Source organism: Sturnus vulgaris, chromosome 4 (assembly GCF_052056855.1).
Source record: "Sturnus vulgaris isolate bStuVul1 chromosome 4, bStuVul1.hap1, whole genome shotgun sequence".
Classification (NCBI taxonomy): Eukaryota; Metazoa; Chordata; class Aves; order Passeriformes; family Sturnidae; genus Sturnus; species Sturnus vulgaris.
The window spans coordinates 11,372,823-11,385,414 of record NC_142246.1 but is presented as its reverse complement, the minus strand read 5'-3'; the positions used below and the strand labels follow the sequence as shown (position 1 = coordinate 11,385,414).

General features: G+C 38.8%; 1 protein-coding gene across 2 annotated transcripts in view; it reads left to right on the top strand.

Moving 5' to 3' along the window:
* KIAA0232 (KIAA0232 ortholog) overlaps nucleotides 1-11,556 on the top strand; it is a 47,403-nt gene extending 35,847 nt beyond the window's left edge. Inside the window, exons 6-8 of one of the 2 annotated variants that reach the window (XM_014895322.2) lie at nucleotides 5,748-5,829; nucleotides 7,832-7,929; nucleotides 8,912-11,556. In XM_014895322.2, the coding sequence (XP_014750808.2) occupies nucleotides 5,748-5,829; nucleotides 7,832-7,929; nucleotides 8,912-9,091 (360 nt within the window). In that variant the 3' untranslated portion in view covers nucleotides 9,092-11,556. Of the gene's footprint in view, nucleotides 1-5,747; nucleotides 5,830-7,831 lie in introns of both variants that reach the window. The other variant, XM_088163099.1, reaches the window with a different exon arrangement.
* The last annotated feature ends 1,036 nt before the right edge of the window (nucleotides 11,557-12,592 follow it).

Below are 12,592 nucleotides of genomic sequence, written 5' to 3'. Positions count from 1 at the left end.
AGGCAGTTTCATAGCTTCAAAGTGATAAGCCACTGAGAAGTACAAAGGGCCAACAAACCTCTCAGCAGTCTAGACTCCAGTTTGGTTTGCAGTTAAGCTCTTCCTGGGGGGCTTGTGGAACATGATTACCCCCTAAACTCAGACAGCCTGGGTAAACTCATCCCTCTCTATCTACCATGTCTCAAGAAGGTGTGTGCACACTCCAGGCTTTTCTAAGCACCAGTAGTTGGAGTCTGAAGGTAATTGGCTTTTTGGCTCAAGAGCGTTTATTTAAATTTCTTATTGTGCTTAGATGTCTGTTAAAGATTTGTGTGAGCTTTTTTCTTTTTAAGAGTGATATTTATTTTCATGAGCATTAAGCAAAATCAATATAAAATACCTAGAATTAGGACAGTCTAGGAAAAACTTTTTTCATGGACACCCCACACATACATGCATGGGGAAAAGCAGGAGCTGTGGTCTGGACTGATTAGTATAGATCAATATTTGTGGAGATTTTTTTTTAAATGAAACTTTCTGTGTTTTTATGCTTGACTTTGGACAAAAATTAAAATCATTGTTTAACTCAGTCATTCAATATAAAGTTTGAGTTGTGTTCTGAGGTACCTCCAATATTTTTGCATAAACAATGGATGTGAAAATACTAATATAAACCACCGTGTAATAGTAACACATTCTGTTTTGCATCACTTAAACTTGAGTTATATATGTGCTGTGGAAACACACATCTCTGAATACCTCCTATTTATAAACAAGACTGTAGGAGAATCTGGTTCAGTTTCCTCCCTCTTACCTTCTATATTAGAGCACTTCTTTTAAAATTACAGTGTATTTTGCAGCAGGAATTTGCAAATAGCTCCTGCAGAATTTTTGCAAACATGAATAATATTTACATATCTAGCCATAAGATTAAAAAAAAAACTAAAACCAACAACAAAATGAAACCAACAAAACAATTGAAAAAAAAAAAGTCCAAACCAAACAGCCTCTACAAAAAAACACCAGCACATGCCACCCAAACAACTATATGAAACCCCACAAGCACAACTCCCTTGCCCCCCCCCCCATAGTACAGTCCTTTTTCTTCCAAGTAAATGCTCTTACTGTTTAGCTGTGGAGTCGTGGGTAAGTACACAATCTGGACCAGTTAATGGCCTGTGAATATACCAACACTGCATCTCCTGTCAACAGATTTTATATGGGCTCCAGTCCAGCAGGTGTGCTCAAAGAATGCTCATACTGTTGGGTCCTTGAGATAGATAAAAGGACCTGTGGAGTTTTAAGGTCTGAACATGCCTAAGACACTGGTTTTGGGGATGAGGAAATTTTACTGACAAAACCTGTGTTTGTGCATCTCATGACTGAATTGGCCTTGAGATTTAGTGAGGTTCTATGCTGGACTGGAGTGATGCAGTGGAAGTGCATAATCCCTTTAGAGAGGGCTGTCAAGAGAGGAAGGGGAGTGTTTTACAAACATTGGTTCTGAGGTCAGCAGTGTAGAAGGTAAGCTGTCATAAATCCAGGTAGTGATAAGAGGGAGACAAAATTTGGAGGTGTCTACTGTGTGCCTTAAAATCGGGGAAATCAAGTGGGAAAAGAAAATTTATAGTCATCCACATACAAAGCAAAGGACTGACTGTAAATAGTGAGTAATTTGGGGAGTAATCCTACGACAGGACTGGTCCAGGTAGTCCTTGGCTAGTGCTGATCATGGCCAGTGATGAAAACACCTACAAAGACTCTTAAGCTCTAACCTTCTAATTAAGAAAATGTTATTTTGCAGAGATATTGAAGGGCTTGTATGAAAGGACTTTAAAAGGATAGAATTCACAATAACAGCGTAAAAATCATGAGGGAAAAACCTCAAGATTTTAAAAAAAACAAATAAAAAAGATTCGCTACACCTGAAAGTTCTAGAAGTAAATCAGAAACAGAAAGATGACAGAAAGATATGTGATAAACAGAACTAACAAGCTTGGAAAGCTATGAAAATGTAATATCCAAGGTATTGATTAGTGCATCTATTGTCATTGTTAATGAAATTACAGGTATTACACTGTTTCAGTTAGTCACAGCAGTATTCACCTGAGTATCATGAAAAGCAGCAACTAATTTGAGAAAAGCCTACTAAAATACTTGTTTGAGAACACATGGAAGGTAGAAGATATATAAAAAGCAAATTTTTATTTTAAAGAGGAACATGAAGCTCAGGGAAAATTGAACCAATGACCCTTTAAAATTGCCTAAACTGTAAGTGGCCCAAATGTGTGAGTAAAAGGAAGTTTCCAAGTATTAGTTTAAGAGAAAGACTGCACTCTCAAAATAACAATCAGTGGCTTACTGGAGGACAACAGAGATGATTATTTTTTTCTAGTGTGTGGCATGTTTATGAAGATCCCTGGTAATAACAAACTGGGAAGATCTTCAGTTGCACTGGAAGACAGGATTAGAATCAAAAAGTTGTTAACTCTCAGCAGCGTTTGAAACATAAAATGCAATCCTGCAGGGGCAACTAAAATTTCTGCAGAAAATAATAACCCTCTTTACAAACACTCTGGGATGAGTGACAGGTGAGGAAGTGATGTGAAACAGAAAAGCATCTTCAAGTAAGTCATAGTTGAATGTAAATCAGGAATGATAACCTGCAAAAGACAGCAACACTGAGATCCAGGAACAGGAATACCCTCCTGTAAGAGCGGAGTTGCTCTGCTGGAGTACCGGGCTCCTTGTCTATCAGGAAAGATGTCTTGAGGAGCGAACAGAAAGGTTACTGCTTACAAAAACAAGTGAAGGAACTGAGGGTGTTTTTTCTCAAATGAGAGAGACTCAGAGCAGAGGCAGTGTTTTTGCAGAAGCCATGTTCATAGTTAGAGGAGATAAGGGGAAGAAAAGCTGTATTCTCTGTAGGCTCTGATAAACACAAAGGAACTGGATGTGATGACCTTAAATCACACTAAGGGAAATTGAAGAATAAGAATTCTAACCAGACAAGGTTAGGCTCAATTATTTTTAGAGAAGCAGTGGAAATTCTGCCTTGATGAGACTGAATGTAGGAATTGTAGTTGGTTCCAGCTTTGTGCAAGAGTATAGGCTAGATTATCTCATAGAGTCCCTTGCACATATATTTTCAGTGAAATTCAGCAATGAGGTTACTGCCAAACAGGTTTTAAGAATATAAAGTCTAGACTCAGCTCCCTTTGTTCATTTGTGACTGGCTTCTTGAGCCAAGTGTATCTTCACTGGGTGGCTGATGAACTAAAATTAGGACCTGATCTTTTGGAATGGGACTGAATGCTTTGACTTCTGAATTATTCATGTGTTGTATTCTTCTTCATAGTAAGGGCTAGCTGAGCAGGTTCAAAGAAATAACGTGCTTACAGATTAGTATGATTTTTTTTCTGTCAGTTGTAACACTTCTGATAATATTCATTAAGACTGTACTGTGCTTAGTGCTTATTCTGTTCACATTGTGCAAGCCTCTTGTTACCCTTGTCAGCGGTGATCCTTGTCAGCAAGTGTTCTGAAGCAGTGCAGCTAGTCAGTGATGGTGTTTCCAAAAGAGTATCTAATAGTCTGGGAGAAGCCTCAGTTACTCTATGCCTAGCTGTAAAACCAGAAAGTTAACCCATCAGTCTTCTCCGACCTGCAGCAAAACTGGGAGTGAAACATCACTGCAGCTGGTTTTGCCCTGCTTCTGAGTTCAGCTTAAGAATAAAGTAAAATAAACATAGTTTCACAGAGGAGAGACTTCCAGTCACAATATTTAATATCAGAACTATTCTAAATAATAGCTATTTAGATGGTTAGCTGGAAAATTTAAAAAATTTTTTCATAAAACACTGCAAGTGTATATGAGTATGTGTGAAGAGGATATAAATTGAAAATCCTGTTTTAAAAGGGAAAGATTGCCAACAAAGGAAGGTAGACTCGGTGCTGTTCTGGAATTGGCATTTTGTATTTACTGATTGGGAGTGTCTAATTCACAACATATTTCACAATGTGTGCATTTCTAGAAAACACTTAAGCAACTGTGGGAAAAAAACTTTTCTTCTGCAAATGTATAAAATGGACATTAAAAGTGTCCTCTCTTCCCTCTCAAACAAAAATTCAGGACTGAGCTGAGAGCTGTCTGTGACCTGCTCCAGCTCTCCAGGTGTTGGGGCTGTGCTGGAAGCACCGGGGGGCTGAAGCAGCCAGTGCCAGTTGAGTCAGGGAGCCATCCCAGTGCAGGTGCTGAGCTCTGCCAGTGCCTCAGCCTGAGAAGCAAGGCTGCTGCAGCTTGTTGTGCCCTGCCAGACTCCAGCTGCCTTTGCCTGTACCTGCTGGGCTTCATCCAGCTTATCCCATGTGCAGGTGTGACAGCAGCAGTGGGAGAGACTTTGAAGTTGATAACACGTTGTGCCTGTGGAGTTTAGATGCCTCTATCTATAATCAGCACAGAGTGAGGCTTCCGTGATTGAATGTATTTGTAAATGCACATATTTTTTACTATGTCCTGCTTATACCCTTGAGCTGCTGCTGCTTTTTTTTTTCTTTTTTTTTTTTTTTTTTTTTTCTTAATGTTAAAAAAAGACACCAACTGATGGTTTAAGTTCCTAAGAACTCCCTTTTCTGGAATTAAGTGTTTGAATTTTTGGAGGGTGAGTCCAAAAAGACTGTTCCTAGGTCTTATGACAGGAAACCAGCATGGATAAGTTCAAATAAGTCGAATCTAGGATATGTTTCTAAATACAGCACTCTTGAGTCACTCCTTTGATTTGAGAGGGGCTTCTCTTTATTAAGGAATAAGTGTTGGTAAGTTTAAGTTCTCTGGGTGTGTAGTTCTGCAGTGGGTTAAGGAGGAACAAAAGGATGCTCATTAATCTTCCGTATTTAAACATTCTCAAGCTGACTGAGGAGAAAGCTGGCTAGAAAGTCAGTGCTGAAGCTTATTTGTTAATGTTTGTTGTAGGCATTTGCACTGTCATTTGTTTTTTGAGTCATTCTAATATCTATGTAGGATATTACAAGGTGGCATAATCTTTTGAAGGCTAATGGGGTTACCTCAGGTGCAGCCATGAAGCTGGGGACATGTCTGTTGTGACAAGCCCTTGCTATTTTAGCCATGTCCCTCAATGTCATAAGGAAAGGCCTCTGGTAAAATTAAACTAGCATTAAAATATGGGGAAAGGGAAAATATTTTGGCAGTCTTAGTGAATGGATTACTTCTAGCATAAAGACGAATCACTGATCATCCTCATAACCTCTTTGTCCTCATGTTGACACGTACTTCTTTAATTTTGTGTTTTTCCATTGGATACTGCTAATTCATCCTCCCAAACTTTAAACATGAAATTTTGCTGCTTTTTGTTTGCTGTCTTCTCTGTTTTGTTTTACACTGAACTGTTTGTCATGTTGGCTAACATTTCACTGTACTTTCATCTCTTGGATAGCTCTCTCTAGATTATAAAGTGTAGGGCTGGAATTAAATTCTTTTTTCTGGATTTGTGTAACTGTATAAAAGTATCAAAGTCTGAGCTCCAGCATGGAGTTCATATTGGCTGTAAGAGTTTAGAGAATGGATGTTCCACTGTAGTTTGACAATCATTTCCCATTAGTGTTACAAATTGAGCAGTGTGACCTGTAAGACTTAGGAAAATTAATTGTAATACCAGAATTTCCTCCTTTACATGTAAGTATATTATTTATGGCAAAATGAAGTGTGATTATTGTCTAAACACTTTCCTATATTGAATACTAATCTGCAGAGAATGAGTGGCAGCCAGGAAAAGCAATGCTGGTGGGAAAAGGCGCTCTATTCTCCCCTTTTTCCTGCATCACAGTGTGAAGGTAAGCACCTCTGCCTGTTAGAACTAACTTGCTGTTGCACCCGTGTTAGAATGAAATGCTCCTTGTTACGGATTGGAGTTGCTGCAGATGAATTAGATTTACTGCCTGTATTTTAAAAACCCACACCAGTAAGCTTCCATAAAAAATTCTCTAATCTGAGAGAACTGGGATGCTTCAATTGCACTTTTAGTAGACCTCTAGCATGATTCTAAATTGGTTTTAAAACAAAGTGGCTTAAAAAATAATCTTAACATTTACAGAAATTTACTTAATTCCAAAGCCTACAATTAAATAGACAGAAAATCTCTGATTATGAAAACACTTTATTACATTTTTTAATGTTTCATCCTGAAAAACACTTACTAGGTAGGTAAGTCTAAAAGAATGTGAAAACATGATGATTACCTTTTATGGGTGTGCATAAATAACATGCCAGTTATTCAGTGAATGTGTGGAATCTGAGACTGAGAAGGAGAGGGATTTGCCACTTGGCCACTCCTTTCACACTGACAGTCTGGGAATTTTTCTGTCCTGCACAGAGAGCAAGTCCAGTCTTAATAGCCTGGCTGTTCGTGACCAGAAGCAGGTGTGCTTCCAGCACTCCCAGGAATCTATAGTCTGTGACAACTGACTCAAGCCCAGGTTTTCAGTGGACCGGCAAGAATCCAGGCAGCTTTTTTTGCCTTGGAGACAAGGCAAGAAGCTAAACAAGACTATGCTGTATCCTGAATTGACAGGAACTCTGGTGCTTTCTGTTGTTACAGGCTCAGGGCGAGGAAGTTTTCATGAGAGACCTGGTTCCTTAATAATCTGAAAGGAGATTAGCCAGTTACTATTTTTGAAGTGCACCTTTAAGTGCAACCAACTAAACTTTTTCTTGGTTCCAAAACAGCCTTACTTGGATGTTCAGGACAGTTTGGGTGACTTTCAAAAACATCTTAACTTTTAGTTCACTCCCAGCTATAGAACTGTGCACAGTGCAAGAGCAGATTGGCGCTCAGAGCCGTCAGTCTTCCTGATAGGGGGATTTTAGGGATTTGGGGTCCCCCTGCAAAGCCGCGGGGCCATGCCTGGGGTGCCGGTGCCGTGCCCGGGGTGCCGGGGCCGTGTGGCTGGGCCGTGCCCGGGGTGCCGGGGCCGTGTGGCTGGGCTGTGCCCGGGGTGCCGGGGCCGTGTGGCTGGGCTGTGCCCGGGGTGCCGGTGCCGTGCCCGCGGTGCCGAGGCCGCTGCTGTCCCCTGGCGGCGAGCGCGCGTCACTGCGGCAGCGCGGCCGTGGCGCGGGGGGAGCGCGGCCGGGCCCGGGAGCTGCTGCTGCAGAGCCGGGGTGTCTGTCAGGAACAGCAGAGCCACGGTGTGCTCTGTGCCACTCCGATTTTAAAAGACCAGGACACTATCCTCACAGCTGATGTTACTCTTCCACAAACCTTTTCCTGTATCCAGTTTTCAGTATGGGTACTTTTTATACGTGAGTGTTGATGCATGTGATCCATATGCATCTATTTACATGATAGATGTTGATATTGTATATATAAGTTTACTCTGGTAAGTAGAAATCACAGCCATTCCCATCAACTGGGGGTTTTGAGTTTTCGTGAGGATCAGGCTACTGTTTCAGTCTGTACTGTATGGGTATAGAAATAGGAGTGATGTGGAATACAGTGCAGTATCAGAATTGAAAAATGTACTGAACCATTTATCATAAAAAAAAGGAATTCTTGTTCTTTGGTATTTTAGTTGTTTTCATTAACTAAGTAGCTTCTTCTTTTAGTTAGTTATCCGAGTAGGATTTGATGAAGCTTCTGTGAGGTATTATGCTGATTTCTCTTTGGGTGTCAGACCATAAAAAACCCCCACAAGCACAGAGTTTACATGGCATAGAGTGTGAATTCCAAGAATACTTCTCTGGATGCTTTAATTTATGGTAAATGTGAATAACAGTGTTGCTCAATTCTGTTTTTTTTTTTCCTTTGCATCTGAAACACCCCCACAAAAACAATATAAGAGTGCTATACAAATGCCAAGGGAGAGAATGGTGTAGGAGAACTTGCAGATGTAAAGGAAGTATCCAATGATGATGAACATCTTTTAGATTTTAATATGGTAAGTTTGTCAATGGTGTTGGGGAGGAAGTTTTTTACTTATCTTATAAGGGTGGGCTACTGCATCTTTCCTTTCATCACAGTTCTCAGTCTACCCTCAAATGAAATTCCTGCAAAAACCTTCAAAAGCTTCTCTTCTCTTACTTTGTTTTTTAACCTCCCCTGCATCTTGATCATCCTCCTGAAAGTTCCTCAGGGTGTTGTACTTTGGGGAGTACAACCCTTTGTACAAACAGCTATACTTCTAGTAGATAAGCAAAGGCAGTTTCTTTTGGGAATGCTTGCCATTTGCTTGTCATGAGTGTTAAACATGAGTCTTCTTTTCCTTCAACTTCTAATTTCAGTAAGTGTAGAGTGAGCTGAAGTGCACTATGAGGGAAAAAGAACCAGTAACTAAAGGCATAAAGATAATATATGCTGAAAACTGTCCTCATTACAAGCAAAAAAATCCTGATTTTTTTTTTTCTCTAGGGAAAAAATTTCATGTACACATGTATTTACTGATATACCTTTAAACTTCATAGTGATGATAGCACTTAGTTTAACATTGTGACATGCTTGCTATAGCTTTACTCATTCAGATGAAAATATATTTAAAATACATTTGCTTGAAGTTTAGTCAGATCTGTGCTGTGTTTTCTTACTATTTAATACTTATTACCAAGTTTTGGAGATAACTTTACAGTAATTTTTCTAACATGAACTGTGATAAAGATACATCCTGAGTTCACCTTTGATTCTCTTGCTTTTTGAGCAAATCTTAAAATTAAGGAATAGGAAAAAATAATAAAAGCCCCGCTTTTTTTTTCCTGCTGTTCTGCAGTCCTTTCTACATAGTGGACTAAGTAAGGAAAGAGGAGGACTTGCCCTGTAATCGTGGCATCTCTCTTGGACAACTAGAAAACTATATAACCTCCCAGCCCAGAGAAAAGCAAGCATGTTCTTTATTGTTCCCCATCAACACTGTCAGTTTAAATCCTTAGGTTTCTTCTGTTTATGAAGCAAGATGTGCAGATGATATAAATGCTGAGGCAAAACCAAATGGCTTCAGGAAGAAGATCTACTCCAGTGATAGCTCCAGCTCTGAAGACACAGCTTCAGAAGGTGGAAGCGAGTGGGCTGATCCGTGTGAGGAGGAGCTTTTTTCTCGAACTCAACTGTAAAAACTGCAGAGTAGAACAGATGATTGAAAAGTAACATGAGATGGAAAACTATCTTTCTTGAGGGTCTGTAGCTCTAAAACAACAACTTGAGTTTCCTCTTCAGTTAATGGATTCAGATGTGTATTTATCTTTCTCTTCTTGCTTATTTTATAGATGAGGACACAGCTGTCCTGTTGAAGATTTTTTTCCCAAAAAACACTGTTAAATTCTTGGCTATTTGAACTAGACTAGATTGTGTTGTCAAATCAAGAATGGATGTGCATGTGCTTGTCTTAGTAGTACCACTGCTTTTTTGCATCTTAATTGCAGTTATTTTCTTTCGTAACTGTAGCCCTACCACTATTACGATCTTCTTAGCATCGCAGTGTCTACAACTACTTCTGCTATTCAGAGACTTCAGCTTTCTGCACATTAGGCTTTGTTCTTTAAGAACTGGGAGATAAATACTTAACACTGTAATCTATCAGTGCCTTTCTGAATGCAGGAGAAAAGCATGAATGACTTGTCCAGTCTTCATTCAGTAAATCTCATAACTTTGAAGTAGGAACAACAGGGTTGTGCTTTAGAGACTTACAGAAACTGTGTTTTCTATCCTATGATTCCCCCCTCCCACAAACCAACACTGAGGATACCATGGTTTGTATTTTTGCTAACTGGAGAAGCCAAGGATTTTTTGTAGGTATGGAGGCAATGTGGGTTTTTTTTTTTCCTTTTTTTCTTTTTTTTTGTCCTTTTTAACAATTTGCCGATGTGAGGCAGAAGTTCAAAAAGTAACACCAAAAATAATAAACCACTGGGGTGATGTGTGGATTGTTGTGAATTTTGTTAATGAGTAATGAGAATGTTGTCTTGTTGCAGATGAAGGCATTCATATAACCTGCAAAAGCATCCTGTAACTGAACTTGAGCCTGAATGACTGAAACTCTCTAAAATGCTCAGAGTGTTCAATGTTTTAAATGCAAAGGGTCAGTGCTTCACTTGAAAGAAATCCTGTGGCTGCTGCAGTTAGCTGCTGTTGTGGCTGTAATTTAGTAAATCTCGTAGTTCATTTTGTGTTTCTGAGAGAATGTGTGGGGCAAGTTATGTGTGTGGTGGGTGGGGGTAGGGAAGGTGATGACTTACAACATACATGTGTGATTGCAGTAGTGATTGTTGCTTTATGTGACTTGCTTTTAAATTTTCTTTTGTTAACTTAGAAAGTCAATACATTGTCAAGTTGCATCTGTACAAGACTATCAACTCCTTCTGCTTTTAACACATTATGCAAAATTTATAAGCCAGGAGGAGCAATACTTGCAAAACTAAACATTCTAAGTTTTTACCAACTCCTAGTTTAAAAAATGACAACAACTAACTAGTCTACATGATCGCAGCATGTCTGTAACACCAGGAAGTGCAGAAAGTCCAATACTGACTTGAAAAGCTTCACCATTATTTTTGACAGGCAATAAACCTCACAAGAAACATAGTTGTTTGAAATGTGAGCTGAACTGCCTTTGAAATATGTTCTGCGCTAGAAATGCTTTCTGAGTAACTGGGTTTTGTTGCCTTTATTCAATTGACAGTGTAAGAATTTAAACACGTGGTTGGGAAACCATGCCAGTCTTCATGCAACACTTTTGGTGAGATCCTTACTAAAACTGGCTTGGTTGCCCGTTATCCAAGGACTTTCTTTTGGTCCTCCTCTTAGACTATGTTTTAGGGTTTGTATTCATACAGCAAATCTTTTGACACTTTACAGTTTCTTTTCTTAATTTATTTGCAGACTTTGAATAGATTTTTATGTATTTTACTTTCTTCTGGAGCTTCCTTGAGAGGTTGTTTAGCACCTGCACTGAAACTAGTTAACTGTAACATGAAAGAAAAAAAGAACTTTACACACAAATTCTTCAAATCACTACAATGAAGAATTGAATAGAACTTCATCTGAGAACAGGAAATGACCAAGTGGACATATTTCAAACACAAACTTCAGCTCAGTTAATTCTGGCTAGAGCTTCTTCGTTGGTAAGAAAGGGCTCAAAAGTAACAAAGGTGTTGCTCATAGTTACACTGTGGCATGTAATGATTCCAGCACCTTTGGGGAAAATAAAATCCTATATTGAGCTTAGGCAATAACAAATTGTCTTTACTTGTTTTCATAGTTTAATGGCTAAAGCTCTAAGGCTTTTGGTGAGAGTTGAAGTGTGGTTTTTAGTTTTTCTATATGGATAGAAACACACACCAACAACAATAACAACAACAAGAGCATTAAAGGTTGGCATACGCTGAACCGCACTGTGGGATGAAGCGCATTGCATATCCATAGCATTGAAGTATCAGTTTTCCATTCCTGGGCTGAAATTTGTTTCTACTTTTTGCTTCAAGTGGTTGTATTGTTCTGATTTCACGTACACCAGAGTAACTGATTTTGTTTTCTTGTGGAGTTACTTAACACCGAATAAAAATATAAAAGGACAATTGGATGGTGTGTCTGTGCGTCTTCATTTTCTTCGGCTACCATGTATAACTTAGATACCATATGCAATTAAGCATTAAATATTCTGGAGAAATAGCATGACATACCTAATTTGGGAGTCGTTTTCATTGCTGTAATTTTTTAAACTATTTTTAGGATGTAGGAAAATTAAATACATTGCATATGTTCTTAAAAAAAAAAAAGAAGATAAAATGAGCTTTGTCCACACTTTATTTCTGTAGAAATTAATTTATAATGACAAATTCATGTTTAGAAAACATGAGACCTTTTTTAAAAAAAATCAAACCCAAGCAAACCTAGACTCTCTCTCACATAACAGTTACAGAACTTTGTATGTAATATGGGATCTAACCCAGCAGATTTCTATTTCTGCTTTCAACTTGTGTTCAGCCATCAAGTAACCAGTATCTCTACTACTACTTCTACTTATATAATAACAAAGTGCACTTCCCTAATTCCATGGCTGCACCTCGTTTCAGAGAAAGGAAAAAAAGCCCCAACAGCTCACATTCTACTTGGTGGAGCCTTGTGCTTTGTAGTGCTGTAAGTCTGCAGCCAAAGTGACCCGGGATTCTGTGTAGAATGATTCCAGCCTCTGCTGAATTAGAAGTTCAGTGAAAACAACACAGAAACACACACTTGGAAATAGTGGAAGAGTCCCTCTGTAAGGTCCTTGGGTGAATAGTTTTGTTCAAACTTGGTAGTTGAAACTTTTAAAAGCATATATTATTATTTTCTTAAATACAGCAGAAGTGGTGCATTTTCCTTGCATTTATAGAAGATACTTGATAAAAGAACTACATTTCATCAGCCAGGCTTTTCAGTTTCTGTATCTGAATTAATATTAAATACACATATGGTAAAGAATTAGTTTCCAATGTAAACAATGCTTCTGTCATGCAAAAACTACCACTGTATAGTCCTAGGCAGCAAGTGCATCCATCAGTGGTAGGATAGGCTGGCTGTAAATGCATCACAGTGTGCCTTTATGGGAGTGTCTGATGTGAAAATACATGGGAAGG